We start from the raw sequence: 19,315 nt of genomic DNA, 5'->3' as shown, positions 1-19,315 counted from the left end.
CTTCACTTTGTCATTCTTCCCCTGTGAGAAGGCACTGGTTAAACCAAGGGATCCCTTAAAAAAATCTATCTTTGATAGAACCTACTAGAAGAAACTTGTTTTCTAGTTTTGCACAGTCAAGAAAATCTAGTGTTCAAGTAGACATGTAAGTACTGAGTGAACTAGGAAGACAACATCCTTATGGTGAGGGGAGCAGTGGAAAGAGAATGTGAGTCCAGGTTCTACTCTTGATCTTACTCTGAGCAGCATCCCTGAGTCAAAGTATATGAACAACCCCAAGTAACAAAAATGTAAACATTATATGGAGTGAAAGCTAATTTGGAGCTTAACTGCATGATAAGTATCTGAATTCTGTCTCTTTTTAAACAATTTTAAATTCTTTTAACATGGTGTTTTTATTCTTTATCCTATCTGCTGTTCACCGCTCCAAGGTCTTTGGATGTGGAATGGTATACAATACTGCAAATGAATGAATGAATAAATAAATAAAATAAGTATTGCTACCTACCAATCATTTCACACTCTGTAACAGCAATCAAAAAGTTACCTATTTACGTAAACCTCCCCCCAAACTGTACATTGCTAGTATTCCTGGCTCCAAGCCAGACAAGGCTCCAAGCTCCAAGCCAAGAAACTGTGCTTCCTTCCCCCTCCCCTGCCGGCTGTCTGTCTGTACTAGGTAAATGGAGCACAGAGATGGGAGAAAGGAGGTATTATTGGGAGCAGAGAGGGGAGGAGGCTGGGACAACTGGCTTATGCCTTTTCCTGTTGATGCCCCAGCCTACTTCCCTCCCCCTCCCCGAAGCCTCCGCTAGACAGGTGATGGGTCCGGGGTCTTATGCGTACCCAGGCAGCAATCCATAGGATTACACCCTTAGCGGAAAACATGGTTAGAATACCACATGATGTCTTTCTAGCACTTTGCCATGAGACAAATATTAGCAGACTAGAATGATGACTGGGAAAGACCCTTGCTGCATTACAGATAGTAAACTTGGCTTGATGCTGATGATAGGAATCCATACACGCCTATAAGTGATCAACTGGGTATTCTGTCAGCTCTATATAAAAGGGCCACTAGATACCTAATACTAATCAAGTGCTCAGTGACCTTTGCATAAACACTTTTGCAAGAAGCAATAACTTGAGGCTGGTTCACACACGTCCATCACTTCTTTTTCTGACTCTTGATTGCTGGATACTTGATGAGTGTCAGCTGAATCTAATCTGTTGAAAAGCATTGTGCTTTAGCTATGTTCTATCTATGGTGTTATATTTATCATGGCCCATTCACACAAGAAAGTCATCAATTAAGAACATAAGAAGAGCCATGCTGGATCAAACCAAACCTATCTAGTCCAGTGTTCTGTTCACACAGTGGCCAATCAGCTGCCAGAGGGAAGCCTACACATAGGACTTGAGTGCAATAGCACCCGCCGGCTCATGTTCTCCAGCAACTGATAATCAGAGGCATACTGCCTCCAGTACTGGAGATAATATATAGAACTTTGGGGCCCAGATAGTTTTCTCATCCATCGTTCCAGTAGTTAGAAGAGGGATAGAAAGGGGAAAAAAATACTCTGGGTAAATTACTGGCTACCAAGGTGGTGCTGATGAGAGAGATTTGGATTCTGGGACCACGGGCTATACTTCCTGGAAGATGGATTGTTGGCAAGGGACGGGTTACACCTCACAAAGGCTGGGAAGAATGTGTTTGGCCACAGCATGAAGAACTTCATCAGGAGGGCTTTAAATTGAATCCTACGGAGTAGAGAGACTTAAAGTTGGGGGTAACAATGGACGAAGGCTCAAGCACCGCAGTGGAGAGAACAGCTCTAATAGCGCCCAATAATAGTCTTCACAAACATGTAGGAAGAAAGCCAGACTATGAAGCACATGGTCTTCCATGTCTATATATTAATGCCCAGAGTACGGGAAACAAACAGAACGAACTTGAACTCTTAATACAAGAGGGAAATTATGACTTGATAGGTATAACTGAGACTTGGTGGGATGACTGTCATGACTGGAATACAGCAATTGAAGGATATAACTTGTTCAAAAAGAACAGGAGGAACAGAAAGGGAGGTGGGGTTGCACTGTATGTTAAAAATACATATCTCTGCACAGAAATACAGGAGGATGAGCTTGGTAGCCCCATCGAGAGCATCTGGGTTAAAGCAAATGGAGCAAAGAATAAAAGGAACATGGTGGTCAGAGTCTACTACCAGCCACCCAATCAAGGAGAAGATGAGGATGAAAATTGAAAAGAAAATAGTCAATGTTTCAAGGCAGCATGAATTAGTAGTAATGTGGGACTTCAATTTCCCCGATATTTGTTGGCAGACAAATTCTGCAAAACATGGTCCCTCCGGGAAATTCCTGACTTGTGTGGTGGATAACTTCCTCCTACAGAAAGTAGAAGAAGGAACTAGAGGATCGGCTATCCTTGACTTGATTCTAATTGGTTCTAAAGGAAACAAAAGCCGAGTGTAGCCAAACGCGTACCCTGGATTTTTGGAAAACAGATTTTAATAAACTCAGAACAATGATAAGGACGGTCCCATGGCAAGCGACTCTAACAAGAAATGGAGTCCAAGATGTGTGGGAGTTTTTAAAAAAGGAAATTCGAAAGGCACAATTACAAGAAAAAAAGGCGGAAGACAACAGAAGAAGCCAATGTGGCTTCACAAAAAGCTTAGAGATGACCTGAAAACAAAAAAAGCACACACATAGGAAGTGGAAGGAAGGCCAAGCTACAAAGGAAGAGTACAGGCAGGTAGCACAAAATTGCAAGGGGATGGCGTCAGGAAGGCTAAAGCTGAGAACGAGCTGAGGTTAGTGAAGGATGCTAAAAGCAACAAAAAGGCTTTCTTCAGCTACGTGCATAGTAAAAGACAGAGGAAAGAAATGGTGGTTCAACTATTAAATAAGGACAGCAAAATGATAACAGCTGACAAAGAAAAGGTAGAAGTTCCTACTCAATTCCTACTTTGGCTCAGTCTTCTCCCAAGGGAGGGTCTATGACCCCCCTGGCAAAGGCGAAGTACAGGCTGAAGGGGCATGATTGCAGCTTGAGATCGATAGGCATATGGTCAAGGAACACCTAATGACTTTGAATGAGTTCAAATCTCCAGGGCCAGATGAACTGCATCCTAGAGTAATAAAGGAACTGGCAGAAGAACTCTCAGAACCACTGTCTATTCTCTTTGAGAAATCATGGAGGACAGGTGAAGTGCCAGATGACTGGAGGAGGGCTAATGTTGTCCCTATCTTCCAAAAGGGTAAAAAGGAGGAACCTGGGAATTACAGACCAGTCAGTCTGACATCAATCCCTGGGAAAATTCTGGAGCAGATTATAAAGCAATCCATCTGTAAACACCTTGAAAACAATGCAGTGATTACTCGAAGCCAACATGGATTTGTCAAGAACAAATCCTGCCAGATGAATCTGATCTCATTTTTTGATCAGGTAGCCTCCCTTGTGGACTGTGGGAATATAGTGGACATAATATACCTTGACCTCAGCAAAGCTTTCGACAAAGTGCCCCCTGATATCCTGATGAGCAAACTAGCTCAAAGTGGGCTAGATGAAACAACGATCCAGTGGATCCACAGTTGGCTAAAGAATCGGACTCAAAGAATGTTTATCAATGGGATCTTCTCAAACAGGGGAGAGGTAATGAGTGGGATACCGCAGGGCTCAGTCTTGGGCCCAGTGCTCTTCAACATTTTTATTAATGACTTGGAGGAGGAGGTGCAGGGAATGCTGATCAAATTTGTAGATGCCACAAAACTGGGCGGGATAGCTAATACCTTGGAAGATAGAAATAAATTCAAAGTGATCTTGATAGACTAGAGTGCTGGGCTGAAAACAACAGAATGAAATTTAACGGGGATAAATGCCAAGTTCTGCACCTAGGAAAAAGGTAACAAATGCACAGTTACAAGATGAGGGATACAAGCGAGAAGGATCTTGGAATTGTTGTAGATCACAAGCTGAATATAAGCCAACAATGTGATGTGGCTACAAAAAAGGCAAATGCTATTTTGGGCTGCATTAATAGAAGCACAGCTTCCAAATCCCGGGAAGTACTAGTTCCCCTCTACTCAGCACTGGTTAGGCCCAATCTGGAGTACTGTCTCCAGTTCTAGGCACCACACTTTAAGAAGGATGCAGACAAGCTGGAGAGGGTTCAGAGGAGGGCAACAAAGATGATCAGGGGACTAGAAACAAATCCCTATGAAGAGAGACTGAAAGAACTGGGCATGTTTAGCCTTGAGAAGAGAAGACTGAGGGAAGATATGATAGTGCTCTTCAAGTACTTGAAAGGTTGTCACAGAGGGGAAGGCCAGGATCTCTTCTCCATCATTCCAGAATGCAGGACATGAAATAATGGGCTCAAGTCCGGCTGAATATCAGGAAAAACTTCCTGACTGTTAGAGCAATATGACAATTGAACCAATGACCTAGGGAGGTAGTGGGCTCTCCCACACTGGAGGCATTCAAGATGAGGCTTGGCAGCCATCTGTCAGGGATGCTCTGACTTGGATTCCTGCACTGAGCAGAGGGTTGGACTTGATGGTCTTATAGGGCCCTTCCAGCCCTACTATTCTATGATCCTATAGCCACAGATAGCCTTATCCTCCATGAATTTCTCTAATCCCCTTTTAAAGCCATCCAAGTTGGTGGCTATCACTACTTGATATTGCAATCAAGTGACAGACCTATATGGGTAAATAAGGTATTACCTTATCCTGGCAGTTTGGTTGCCACTGGAATGTCAGATTGCATGGAAATCCAACTGTGCAGTTAGTTAATTGTATGAAACATTACCCATACTGTAATGGGTAACTATCTGACTGTAACTATCAGGTAAATCAACATTGGAGGGTAGGGATCCCTCAGGCATAGTAGCCTGAACCATGTTGATGGACCTTCCTACAAAACAAACAGCTGATTGTCCATGATTCATTTAATTGCTGGCAACCATGCAGTCAGGATAATACATGAACTGGGCCAAAGAGTGAACGTTTCCCCCCATTCCCGAGTTTAACAGGGTTTTTTTTTTAGCATAGTGATCTTGATATTCAGACACATATAGCAACCACTGCTGACTAATGTTTGTCCATCCTGCTAGTTTATGGATCACATTTGCAGCTATTTCCCCCTGCACACTGAATCCCACAGAATGTAGCAGTGACAATAATAGCTTATTAAAATTAATGAGACGCTATGAGCACTTCAGTTAGTTCAATTCAGCTAACCAGAATTCAGCTTGAATACATAACACACAATACAAGGTAATTTCGCTTTTCAATACCTGAATCTCAACAGAGGATTAGTAGAAGTGTGGCTTTGCAATGAAGTGCGAAACTGATTTACAATGTAGAGAGTAAAATAAAATAAATAAACAACAACAACAGAACAGTCCTAACAGCACTTTAAAATACATGATGGCTATTACTCACATAAGAAGGGAAATAATAATAATAAATAGGCATGTAAATTAATCAAATATACCCTCAATTTTTCCTCAGGTTTGATGATTTGCGCTTTAGTATTTAATGTGCTGCATACACATCAACCACATGCATGATTCATTTAAGTTCCTTAAATCAGTAAAATTAATGAATGAGCGCACATAATTAAGCAATGATCTGAAAATAACAGGCGACACCTTTAATTGAGACCCACTTGTACCCAACCTCCAACTTACCACACGCTCCTTCCCCCTGGTCCTGCACACTTTCTTTGTCCTTAAAAATACAACAGCAACATAGTAGTAGCAGTGATGGTGTCATGGTGTGACCTATCTTGGGTTGGGACCAGGATCTATTGTAGCTATGACCCACCAGTTGAAGATCAATGTTCTAAAGTACCTTCCTATGATATGATAGAAAACTCACTGGAAAAGACCCTGATGCTGGGAAAGACTGAAGGCAAAAGGAGAAGGGGACAGCAGAGGATGAGATGGCTAGATAGCATCACTGATGCAATGAATATGGACTTGAGCACACTCCGGGAGAGAGCGCAGGACAGGAAGGCCTGGCGTGCTATGGTCCATGGGGTCACGAAGAGTTGGACATGACTGAACGACTGAACAACAACAAATGATATATTTTAAAAGTTGTCCATACACCTTAGGTTTCAGTATACTCACAGTTTGCAAAAGAGGATGGGAATTTGTTGCTTTTTAAACTAGCCACCACTGCATTAGATAAGGTATTGGTCTGGTATACGGAAGCTATTACATACTTTTTATGGAGTGACACCAATCTACCAATGGAGTAATGCATGTTGATGTACGCTGGGGGTGTTGGGGGAGAGAAACATTATTGGTACTTCAACATCATTAAGGTGACACCATGACATATTTCTACCAGAGGTCTGCTTCTAGACTCTTACTTTTGAACAATCTTACTTATCCTAGAATCTGGTTCATCTCTTCTAGATATATAAGCCCATACTTGTGTGGCAGACTAGTTACCATGACAAAACTCGATTACAAACTTGCAAGATGAGATCCACAAGAGTATTATTTCATGTGCATCCCTTCCCAGGTACCTGAGCTACAGTCCAGAAGAAGCCATTACAGGTTCTGTTTCCTTGTGAGTACTAGATACTTATGGTATGCTTGTGATCTGTTCATTTACAAATATACAAATTAAGCATAGGCAAGCATTGAGACAAATAATGCTAGTCTTTAAAACAACACCAGCTTTTCCAAAGCAAACAACATGTAGCATAGGTCCTCCAAGACTTTGAGCTGGTTCGCACAACTCAGCTGGGTGCATGAGGCTGCCATTTTGAATATGCAACCCCTGATCAGGATGATCAGGGGTTGCACCGTGTTGTGCAAACCCAGTGATCATGGGCTCTTTGAAGGTTATACAACCCTCGCATAACAATCAGTTAGTAATAGCGTTATGCGAGGGTTCTTCTTCTGACCATCTCTAGAACTCAGACCATTGTTTCTTTCAGTTCCTGGCCACATTCCATCCCCCAGTTGCCTCTCCAGCCTTTTCTCAAGCATGCATGGGATCCTAACTCAATAGCCATCATCCATCAATGTTCACTGAAGAAACATTTTCTGTCTATCAAAAGCCAATGAGCTAGTTCCAGAAATATTAACAATATTCTGATTGCTATATCTTCAGCTCTGCCATACAGCTTTCTGATCTTCTGTTATCTCAGTGAGTTTCCTAAGATTCAAGATACCATTTTTGAAAATGCTGTTTGGCAAGAAATATCTACTGGTGAGTGACAGGAGTACCTGTATGAGACACCAAATAGTGAGAACTCAATTAGCATTCTCCACACGACTCTTAATGGAAAAATAATGGCTTCAAAGATATCAATTGCTCTGTTCATGAAATCGACTAGAGAAGCTTCATATGCAACCTATGACCCTGCTCTACTTGATTGATTCATACATATAGAAGAGCTGAAATGAGAATGGTGTCTAATTTCTCATATAATTACTAAGTCAATCCACAAAGTCTTCAAAATCTTTGATAGATTTATTTCTGTTCATTAACCAGATATTTATGTTCTGTATATTACTTTTCTTTTTTTTACCAGATCTTCATTCTAAAGATGCTGATCTCTGTGGGGCATAACACATTTGTTTCATTATGACTGTGACAATGACCAATGTGCTATTTTTAATTGTACATACACACCCACATTTTACAAGGAGTTCGAACACAGCCAAATATTTCTTCAAGGAAGAGAATACGGATGTGATTAATTAAAAGAAATAACTGGCATCTCTCACAGTATCGCTGAAATTCATCCAAAATATTTACATATGTACATAAATAGCTCAGCACATTAATACACCCGACTCACAGATGTTAATGAGAATACAGAAACACACATTTTGCAGAAAAGAATGCAGTAGTTCCAGCCTTAGCCTTATTGACACTGCAGAAGCAATCCTGTAACTTTCTATGTAACCAGATTTTTTTACTGACTGTATTAGGAGTTTTGGGTATGCATGTAGAAGCAAGCTTTATTTTGCCATCAGTTTCCAAGGGACTAGTACTGCATCCATACAAATAGAGATTATCTACTAAGGCACATCCAGATAGATCCTTCCTTCACTACTCTTAAAGGCAGCCTAGAAATAATTTTGGATAGATAGATACTCATTGCATAGCTGAATGTTAAACTAAACATGTACGTACAGTACCCAGAAGGACAGGACAAAATGTTCTCCAGATGTTTGAGCAATAATCCCTGGTCTGGACTGAGTTACCCACACTGGCTCCACTAATTCCTCAGACTGTTGGTGAGACTCAGGAGGATCAATAGAGGAATCCATGTATTTCATGTTTGCTGAATCAGCATTCTGACACACAAATTCTCCATCCAAAAGCACCCTAAAGAAACACTCAGAAGCATCTGGTCTGGCCCAGATGTTCAGGTTCTCAATTTTTACTGTAGTGAAACTCCCTAAAGCTAAATCATATTTAACATCCATATAGGTATATGAACATTATTCAAGGTTGAAAATGCTTCACTTATGTTAATTCAATAAATTTACAATCTTGTAAACTATGTCAGGATTATTATCACCAGATTGCAAATGAAGAAAGGATGGCTGATACTGAGAGATGGTGGCTTGCCTAAGGCAACCTACTGAGATCATGACTGAGTTGAGCCATACTTCCAGCAACTACACTACACCTACTTATGGCTGCTCCAGTCTTTCCAAGTGTGATAAACACAGTTGCTCTCCTGGCATCTTTTATCGGGAGGACAAGCGGAGGGAAGGAACAAGGCCATGTGGACACACAGAGCTTGTTTAAGATCCCTAGTGGATCCCTAGTGGCCTCCTCCCTATGGAAGGAAGTGCCCTATTAATAACAGAAGGTCTACTGATCCACAGCAGTGACAACTAGTACAAAGTGCAGGGCATACAGCCTAATGCTTCAGAGGCAGTGGGTTAGCACAGTTCCTTCTGGTCCAGAGATGAGACGCACTTAGAGGAGGAGTGGGGAAGCTGTCCAGATCTTGTTGAACTCCAACACCCATCATTCCTGACCATTGGCCATGTTGGCTGGGGCTGATGGGAGCTGTAGTCCAGCAACAACTGGAGGGCCAGAGGATCCCCATCTCACTTTAGAGGGTCAGAAAGAGGTCCATGCCATCTACCATAATCACAGTACTTCCCCGTGACGTGTACCTCACATCTTGAAAACCAACAAGGTAGCCACTAATATGGAAACTGGATTCAAACGTTTTAGGAAGGGAGTATTATAGCTGCTTACTTCACTCCCTTTCATAAAACAAGCAATATGTTTTCTTCCAAAGCTGCAGTATTTTTTGACTGATATATGTTGACCACAAAACTTAACTTCTAAGGGACAAACTTCACCTTACACAGGAAACCTAGACCTCCTGGCATTGTTTTTTTTCTTAAAAGTAGTCACAGTTGCACTGATCAAATTTGGAGAGCTCTCCCAGCTACTTCTAAGAAAAAAACTAAAACACTGGCAAAATTAAAACATTAAAACAATCCTATGCATGTTTAGACAGAAAAAAAGTCCTACAACTCCCAGCATGCCCCAGCTAGCATGGTTCGCTGGGGAATGCTGGGAGTTGTAGAACTTTTTTCTATCTAAATCGTATAGGATTGCACCCTTAATCACAGATCTCCTCTGTCACATATTGTTTAGCCCTAGGAGTGTATTATCTCCGATATTCAAACTGAAAAACTATTTGCATATGTTGAACCAAAATACTGTTTGCACCATAAAAAAGATGCAATATATTCAATCAAGCCGCTAGTCTCATTAACTTTGGGACATGTATATTGTACAGAATGATCCAACATCACCTCAGTATAACAAATACTTTTATTCCCAGTTTAAACGAGAGAGAGAGAGAGAACTTTTCTCTTATTGAAGCACCACAAATTCAGTTTCATCTTGCAAAGTGCAAGTAATGATCCCTAGAAGATTCACGGGGTCTTGCATTCCAAGCTCTTTGTTAACACAATAAACATACTCTTGAAACTGAATTAAATGCACATGTAGGCGCAGGAAGTTGGAATGTATACCTAGATAAATACAATTTGATAGAATAATCTAAAGGAGTATATACCCCTGTCCAACTAAACCAGTCCATTGCATGACTAATCAATGATTTGTATTCAACTCGTGAATGTAACACAGCTGACTACTTCATGTTTTGAATACTTATAACCATTTCCTTTTGTATTTGCTTATATTTCCATGTAACACAAGCCTCTGTCCATTCACTTTATTTTTCAAGAAATAACTCTTTCCCTCCAGAGACTTTCTAAATCAGCATCATGGTTAGATCCTTATCTTTATCCCCTGCCCCCGCACTAAACTGTATCACAAAAGTACCTGCAACACCACATCTAGAATATAATATTTCTCCTTGTGCTGTCCGCTATTTTACTTCTAGTAACATGGATGGAGAGTGGAAAAGGATATGGATATTGTTATAAACCGATGTGAAGCCAACACAAATAAAGGCGTAACCTTGGCATGAGAGGATATCTGTTCGCCCTCCAAATAATGGGTCCCTCCTAAGGGATCATTTCCTTCTGCCTTGGAATGACTCCCTCCTTTCCTGGGACCCCCATTTTCCTTGACTGCAGAATCCTGGGACATGTCACTCTGTCACATCCCCAAAGGTCTCTCTTGTCCACAAATGTATCTGCCTTGCTCACCTTCCTTGGTTTGAAGGGAACGAACTTGTTCCCTGATGGCCAGATGTCCCACTGCACCAAGTACATACCCACAACTGTGTCCAGCAGACATAGATATACATGTGACACCCAGTGCAATAAACTGGATAGCTCCCAAACCACTGCTGGTTTTCTACCTTCACAGCTGTTTTTTATTGTTATTATTTGGTTTATTTAACTGAAAAACTACTTCATTTACTAGCAGAAGGCAGGGAAGGGACAGTTTCCCTGGCCTCCTTGCCCTGTTGCTAAACCCATATGGGTGTATACTTTTCTGCTTTTTACCTTGATGCTTTATCACTAGGATTGAGATGCTTTGTCACTGGGGCTGCTCCCCATGCTTGTTGAACTGGACTCCCTCAGAAGTCTTTTTATAGCCCTGGCTAGCTTCCCTGCAACTGCTGCTACAGCCAATTAGATTAGGAGGCCTCGTGTAAAAAACAAGAATATGCGTGGCTCAAATACTGGGCTGTATTAGTCTTCAGTGAGTGGAAAACTACGTCAGTTGAGCCCCCTGGGACTGGGAATTCTTATTAGGGAGTGGACAATAGGTGGGGATTAAGGAAAGGCAAGTGACTTTAAGATCATGAGTGCAAACTGGGGGTGGGGGAGAGAATTCAAACAGCAACCGAAAAGTATGCATTTAGACCCACATTTGTCTGCTAAAGCAGCAACCCCCGATTGCACAGAAAAGGGAAACTCGAGAAAATAAAACTAAATGTTTTTGTACTTTCCGCTGTGTCTGCTGCTCACTCACGTGAAGTAAGTCCTCTCCCCCTGCCTTTGCCTTAATGAAAGTGAGATTGCTGCAGTGTATTGTTCCTTTAAGAGAACTGTAGAAAATTATCATCTAGCAAATGTGAAAGTAAAACTAGCGAAAGCTCCATCAGTGCTTAATAATCCTGGCCTGAGAGTGTTTGTTGAGGCCTTTAATGTATTGATTATCCTAATAAATGTGATGCTAACGGAAGACTTGGATGTCCTGAAATGCATACATAAGCAACAGATAATATAATCGCTTCCCAGAAAGAGCTGCTGGTGGTCTGTGCAGGCAGATGTTGTTTAATTTTAAACAAAGCCTATTGGCTATGGGCACCCTAATGGATGCCCACATTCTCAATATAAATCTTGGGTCCTGCAGAGGAAACCCAATAGTGCCCACATTTATGAGGCAGGGGGAGTGGTCCTCACAGACACCCTGCCCTGCTGAGTAATACTAATAATGTTGGCTGAGAGAACATTTTGAGCTTGTGCAGTCGCTGCACTTGCTCAACAGCAGGCAAGTTTCCAATGGAGATGGAAAAAGTGGGCTAACAAAAAGGAAGCAAGTATCTTGCTGTGGCTTGGGTGGGGTGGGGTGTCTTTTAAGGACTGGAGGAGGTGGGAGACCCCCACACAGCATAGGGCTGCCTCTAAGTATTTCATCTTCCATCCAGTAGAAGTACATGGTGGAGAATGGAGTTCGGGAGAGGTTGCTGAATTAACGATAGTTTGTACATATTGATTACACAAACAGCATGGAAAGCATGATGACCTGAGTTCACAGTGGCCACAGCAAAAAAGCTCAGGATCACCTCAGTTCTAGCCATATCAGCCTGTGGCGAGTCAGCTTTGTACATGCCTCTGCTATGCACTGCAATCAGTCCAGATTCAGAGTGTGGCAGTGTTGTGCCCATGCCTATCCTGCCACAGGCTGATGTGGATGGGAGTTTCCAATAAGCTGAGCTTTCTCCTACAGCTACCACTTGCTCAGGTAGTTGTGACAAGATGCCCTTAAATAGATCAGCTATACTGTTCCATGCGCTTCATTTCCTGCTCTGAAGGAGCTTGTTGGTTTCATTTGTGCAATCAAAAGCAGGGAAGTGAAATTGACAAGTCAAATCAAGTCCATAAAAGTGCCATAGCTGGACTTGCTGCCAAGGTGAAACTGATGCAGGATAGCTCCGGAGACACCATAATGGAGCCAGGCAACTGTACACTGGTTCTGTTTCCTTTCCACAACTGTTTTCCACAGAGCTAGAAGCACTTCTCCAGCAAAACATTGTTTAAGTTCTCAAAAATCTTCACGGAAATGGTACAAGAGAGGCTAGAAGGAGGGTGTTGTATTGTTGGTTATCAGTCACATCACAGGCATTATTGAGTGCTCATAACATTAATGCAGCCACAAATCACCCACCAGTCACATCTGAAATGGTAGCAGTAAGGTGAAAGGGCTGCTTTTTCCTCAGCAGGCAAGCATTGCAAACTGAGTGCTGAGAAAACTCAACAATAGAAAAGCTGTCTTAGGTAGATTCCAGCTTAGTCATGAGTTAGTCATATCTGAGGTGTTGCTTATACAAACTTTCAGTGAGGTGATAAACCCAGGTCTGGATTGTACCACTTCAGACTGCGGGTGACAGAATGATCTTCCATACAAAAATAAAAATAAGGATCCCTGCATGAAGAAAACAAGATGTCATGGAAATAATTCAAGCCTATCTTCTCCTTGGCATGCTTGTTTTCCATATGCAAGGATAACGGGGTGTGTGCGTGTGCTTTGTTTTTGTATGGAGGAGCAGTCAGTTATCTAAGCTCCCATCTGCAGTTTGAAATGAACAACACAGGTTAACAACCCTACCTGCCATTTATGAGAATGAGGCCTATGTCCCATTGAAAGAAATGGAACAGGTTAGTCATGACAAGCTTAAGTCCCACTACTTTCAATGGGAATTAGTCATGAGTACCTTTAGCTGGAGTGGGACCTTTAGATTGCCTAGGACAAACTCTAGCATTATCAGACAAAGGAGAAAGAGATAGAGGGAGAGATCTGGAAAGACTATAGCATTGTTTTGCAGCTTGTTTCTGAAAAATGCCACTCTTTTGCTTAACTGCTTAGGAAGACCTTTCCCAATAGCAGGGCCAAGGTTTTTTTGTGCCTGAGGCAAAGCACAAGATGGCAATCGTCTCCTGCTATTCCATATATAGATGCTGACAGGACTGGCAGTTGTATGCTCAACACTGGCAATGAGACAGTGTCCTTTGCCGCACCTGAGAACAGCAGGCTAGCTTAGGGAGTCCAGAACAGGCCACACAATGGCACACACAGTTCTGTCCTCCAATACCCGCCCTTTAGCATCTGCTGCCTGAGGTGGCCACCTCACTCTGCCTAATGGTAGGGCCAGCCCTGCCAATCAGATTACATGGGCAAGTATCCCAGTACAACTTCATTCTTCTAATTACTTAAATACTATCATGTAACCTACAGCTTGGCAAGTTAACGGTAATTTGTTACTGCTTGAAATGCATATCTTATATGATATAAGCTGGGATTGACAGCTTTTAAGTAGCACTGACCTTCTTTTCTTGGTTCACGGAAGATAGGATGGTCCATCTAGTAGTCAGATGCATCCAAAGGGGCTTTGTACTTGATTCTTAAACTGCAACCATTCCCAGCCCCCATTCTTTGTGGCAAACAACTGCTGCTCCTTGGCGTGGGGTGAGGGTTGCAAAAGCAGACTGTGCTATTGCAAAGAAGTGGGGAAGTCTGTTGCTCAAAATCTCTGTGGGCTAGAGCAACCTCTTAGATTCACCTAATTCATGGGATTCCAGCCAATATATACTTCATATGTTCTTTCTAGAGGCTTACATGTTCAATACAACAAAATCTGTTCTCTGGACATCACAACAGCATGAATAGTGTGACTGAGACTGCAATTCTATGCACAATTACTTGGAATTAAGTCCCATACCATTGAAAAAAGTGGGACTTGGTTCTGAGCAAACATGCACACGATGGGGTTGCTTCACTGACGATGGGGTTGCTTCACTGCAAAGCATTTTTTGTCAGAAACTTCAGGACTAAAACACAGCCATTTTTAAATGGCATTCCACTTTTTCAGAATACTTGGAAAGACACTCTGGGCAATATGTTGTGCACAGAAGACATATATAATTAATTGCTCTTTTACATCCATTTTTTGTTAGTCTTAAGGGACCAAATTCAACTTACCAGTTGTAGAAATTTAGTCCCCTGCAGAGCAACCCAGGCATCTAGTTTCACCTCTAGTTTGTTCATACTATTTATTTCAGTTATTTGTACTAGCAGTGCAGTCTCTGTTCATATAAAGAATATACTACTCAGAAACACGTCCCACTAAGTTCAGTGACTGCCATGGGAAGCATGCACAGGACTGCAACTATATCTATATCCTAGCCACTAGGCTTAGAAACAGCGTGGTGTCATGGCTTAAAATATTAAAACGTAAGTACAATGACATCACACAAACCAATCGGCCGGTACACGAGAATCGAAGGATGAATGCAGGCACACTTTTGCAAGTAGAAACCATCAGCCCCGAGGAATGGTTCGATTTACAGGACAACTGAGCACCACGCTACGCGTTTGTATGGCAACCCTGGGCGCGCGGCCCTTACCGTTGGCGTTCTTCCCGCAGATGAGATGCTCGTAGGGCTGCAGCACTCCCCAAAGCTCAGCATCGTTGTTGATGGCCACCTCGAGGCCCTCGGCCGAAACCTCGCTCCCCCCGCCGCCTCCGTCCGGGCTGTGGCTCGCCAGGACCCTGGCTTTGATCTCCTCTACCAGGTTCTCGAGGCAGGACGTCAAAGAGATGGCCGCGTACTCGTGGATGCGCACGGAGATCCTGGTGTCGACCATCCACCTGAAAAACCTCCCGACGGAAAAGATGAGGCCACAGCGGGCCGACTTGCCCTTCCGCAGGCCGTCGCCGGCGCTCATGCTGTACAGCGAAAGCGCCTTGACGGTGGCCAGGACGCAGCTCTCCGATAAGGACCAGCTCTGGATCAGCTTGATGGCGCTTTGGATCTCAAACCGCGTGCATTTGGAGTGCATCACGCTCAGGCGCTGCGCCTCCCTGGAAATCCGGATCAGCGGTCTCCGGAGTAACACGGACAGCCTCCGCACAGCTTCTGGGGCGAAGTCTCTCCTGTTCCCTCCTCCCTTCCCTTTTCTGAGGATCTTCCCAATGTCTTCCTCGGCCCACGGGAATTCCTCCAGATCGGGCAGCTTGGCGCATCTGGAAAAGATGTCGGCGGCTTCGGGATCCTCCGGCAGGACGGTGTTGACAGTGTCCCAGCTGTTGTTGCGACTGTTCATGGAGCCCGAGTAGCACCACCAGCTGTTGCCCCTGTGCTGAGAGGACGCGAAGGCGTGCGAGTTGGACTTGGAGGAGGAGAGGCTGAGGGACCTGCAGGAGTCCCCTGCCCCATACCCGGAGTCCAGGGTTAAATCTTCCAGGGTCTTCAGAGCCGAGCTGTATATCCCAGCCATAGGGAAAGACCCGCGATCCCGCGCCCGCTCCGCCAAGGCACACAAGAGGGGAGGCGATCCCGCCGAGAGCCGGGCTCTTCGCAGAGGAGCCGCCGGAGCCCGAGGCGGGCGCGAGGGCCGCGGTCTTCTTACGCTCCTGGGGGAGAGTCCGGTCTGCGCTGGAGCTCCCGGGGACCCTTCAGGTTCTGATGGGTGCCAGCTGTCTCCATTCCACCGTCGGGAGTGAGATCATTTATTTTCCGCCTGGAGCGAGGAGGGAAAGAACTGGGGCCGCCCGGGGGAGAAAAAGAGGGGCGAGGGGCGGGATCGGACCAGGGGGGCGCCTCTTCTCAGAAGCTCAACGCAGGCGATGCCCGGCACCCGGCGGGGCGTCCTGGAGCAAGAAGAGACGGGCGGCTCAGGGAGGCAGCGGGCGAGTCTTCCCCGGATGACGGCCCGGAGCCCAGCTCGGACCCGTCCAGAAGGCAAGCCGGAGAAGGAGAGACGGGGAAGCTCGGAGGCAGGCAGCCCGGGGAGCTGCTGCTGCTGCTGCTTGCTGCGGGCTGAATGCCGGCGATCCCCCCCAAGACACTTGCAGGCGCTTGGAGCGAACTTCTCCCTCGCTGCTCTGCCGGGCGCACCGACTGCAGGCGGCATGCAAATGGCCTGCGAGGGCACGCACCAATCAGGAGCTCCGGGGAGAGGGGCGGGGGCCGGGCCCGCCGCCGACGGGGAACTCGGCGGCCCGCATGCAAATCTCTCGCAGGCGGGCGGAGCGAGCCGGACGTGCTGGGGCGGAATGACAGCAAGCGGAGGGGCAGAGGAGGAAGACGGCAGCTGGGGGAAGAAGAGTGGCAGACAGACGGAAGGAAGGAAGGAAGGAAGGAGGGAGGGCGTCATTCGGTTGCGAGAAACAGAAACCCGCGTGTGCACCATGTCCCGATCCTGTGACGCAAAGGTGAGGGAGCTCCTGGCTGGTAGCAGCGGGAACTGCGCCTACTCGTGTCTTTTCAGAAGTAAGGCCTGCTGAGCGCGGTGGGGCCTATTGGCAGAGCAGGGTGCGCAGGGCCGCCTCTGGAATCGTGTCTGCTCGGATGTTCTGTGCAGGTTGAGTGCCGGGTTTTGCAGCAGGGGCTTCGGCGTTTTTTTTACTCGCAAGGGCGGCTTATGAAGCAGGGCTTGGATTCCTGCGGCGAGCAGGGGGTTGGACTCGATGGCCTCGTAGGCCCCTTCCAACCCGTCTAGGATTCTAGGACGTGCTTCCGAGGAAGCGTGCTGGTTTGCGGCCGAGGCCGTCAACGCACATTCCTTGGGAGTAAATGAGCTGCGGTTGAACTCAGTGGGGATTTGCTTCTGAGTAAATTCCGGGGGTTCCTTCCGAGTAAGCAGCTGTAGTAGTAGGATCGAGGCATGTTCACGAGTGAGTTCGCCGAGAGCCATTTCCATGGGACCCGAGAAAATGCCTTTGATTCGAACTGTTTTCGCTTTGTGGCATGTGTAAATGTTATTAACGTGTGAGTGAAACAGAAAGAGTGTACGTTTCTGCCAAAATGGATTTTACAGTTGTACTACAGACCGAGGTAAGAAAAAGCTGATTTAAGCCTCAGGTGTGAAAACACCCTCAGAATGCCCGGTGGTCTGCACAGAGTCAGTGATGAATGCTGCCAGTTTAGGATAAAGAGCGGAAGGGAGCCATCTTCAAAGTTCCAGAGGAAGAGTTGTGTGCCTGGTAACTTCAGCCTGTATGGTGCCACAAGACTCTTGTTATTTTCACAACTGGTGCTTAAATGAGTGGGGGTGGTATTTCTCATGTCTGTATATGAATATACCACCTCCATTGACTAAAGTGTGCATTCCACTTGAAATAGTTTTGCCTCCTGATTTCTAGCTTGCACTGACAACTTTCACAAGTGACACCTTACAGATTAACACATATTTATAGAATCGTTTGTCATGGAGAAACCTAAGCCGTGTTTTGGAGATATGCTTTTTAAAATCTTTAAATAATGAGACCACCAAAATCCTGCCCACCTCCAAGAGAAGACTTCATATAACTTCATAAGCCTTCATGGTTGTATTGTTATATTGTGGTTTTAATGTTCTATATATTTTAAATTGTTTTATTGTGTGCTGTTTGGTTTTAAGTTTTGTGAACCGCCCAGAGAGCTTCGGCTATTGGGAGGTATAGAAATGAAATAAATAAATAAATAAATAAATAAAACAGTATTGCAGAGATACTTTCCAAAACTATGATGCATTCTCAATATCACTTTGAAAAAGCTCAGAGTTACTTTGTTCTTGCAAGAGGGAGGGAGAAGAGTCTGGAGGGAGCCAAGAATGTGGATGATAATGACTGGGTTAGGTACAAGCATCTAGGCCATGCAGGAGGAGTAAGTTACACAGACCAAAATACTTCTGGCAAGCAAAGGTGTCCACCTCCAAGAGAGTGCATTGTTATCCTGTGGCAGCAATGCAGAGGCTCTGTAGTTCAGTCTACTATATATGAGTCTCCTTCTTAGATCTGAAATGCACATACTGCTGCATAAACATGACCATTAGACAAATAATTAAGGTTGAAATCCTAAGGCTGCAATCTATTTACTTGAGAGCAAGGCCCACCACAGGTGATGGAACCTACTTATGAATAAATGTAGGATTAGGCTGATAATTTCTGCCATGGGGTGTCATGACATGAACGAGTGGCATGTCAACCGATTTGATTAAGGCAGCGTGCTGGGAGTCTGAAAGAGGGCTTTGTATGAAAGTTTACACACTTTTGACCTTGAACCGTGAGCTGGATATGAAACACAGATGCCTGGTTTGTTTTCCCCCCTGTGTACACAGTCAAAATTAAAGATTGTTCCTCCCCAGCTGCTTTTTATTAGTATGTTATGTTGTTTAGCTTAGCTCACGGATACTTATTTGACACACGAGCGCCATCCTTTGGTAAGACCAGCCTCATTAAATATTTGCAATTTGAGCAACTGTAGTTTTGATCCAATGAGACATTTTTTTTTAGCTCTGTTTTCTCCCACTGTATCAGAGGTGAACACTTAAAGAACTCTGATCTCCTAATTGTAGCTTAACCAGTGCTGCTTTTCCCCCCAGTCTGAAACAAAACTAATAAAACCTATAAAAAGAAGTATAGTTCTCCATGAATGAGTTGGGGGGTTTGTATTTTCAGAGCACTACTTACCTTATTGTTAGAGATTTATAGCATGTTCAGCGCACAATCTCTGATGTTAGTTGTTGTTATTATTTAGCATTTATATGTTGATTGTCTTTTAAAACAGGAAAACATGGATAGCGCGTTAGAGTG

General features: G+C 44.3%; 2 protein-coding genes across 5 annotated transcripts in view; one reads left to right on the top strand and one right to left on the bottom strand.

Annotated features, from left to right (window-relative positions):
* ABTB2 (ankyrin repeat and BTB domain containing 2) overlaps window positions 1–16,626 on the bottom strand; it is a 210,763-nt gene extending 194,137 nt beyond the window's left edge. The window contains exon 1 of the mRNA XM_084851573.1: window positions 15,144–16,626. Within this exon, the coding sequence (XP_084707699.1) occupies window positions 15,144–16,017 (874 nt within the window). The 5' untranslated portion in view covers window positions 16,018–16,626. The remainder of the gene's footprint in view (window positions 1–15,143) is intronic.
* Window positions 16,627–16,815: 189 nt separating this feature from the next.
* Window positions 16,816–19,315, top strand: part of CAT (catalase) — an 80,359-nt gene continuing 77,859 nt past the window's right edge. For 2 of the 4 annotated variants that reach the window (XM_084851595.1, XM_084851586.1), the window contains exon 1: window positions 16,816–16,954. In XM_084851595.1, coding sequence (XP_084707721.1) covers window positions 16,931–16,954 — 24 coding nt within the window. In that variant the 5' untranslated portion in view covers window positions 16,816–16,930. Of the gene's footprint in view, window positions 17,013–19,315 lie in introns of all 4 variants that reach the window. The other 2 variants (XM_084851621.1, XM_084851613.1) reach the window with 1 other exon arrangement.

The sequence above is a fragment of the Heloderma suspectum genome, chromosome 1 (genome assembly GCF_057233095.1).
Source record: "Heloderma suspectum isolate Gila_16-S chromosome 1, 16-S_ref, whole genome shotgun sequence".
Classification (NCBI taxonomy): domain Eukaryota; kingdom Metazoa; phylum Chordata; class Lepidosauria; order Squamata; family Helodermatidae; genus Heloderma; species Heloderma suspectum.
This window is presented reverse-complemented; position numbering and strand designations above follow the sequence as displayed.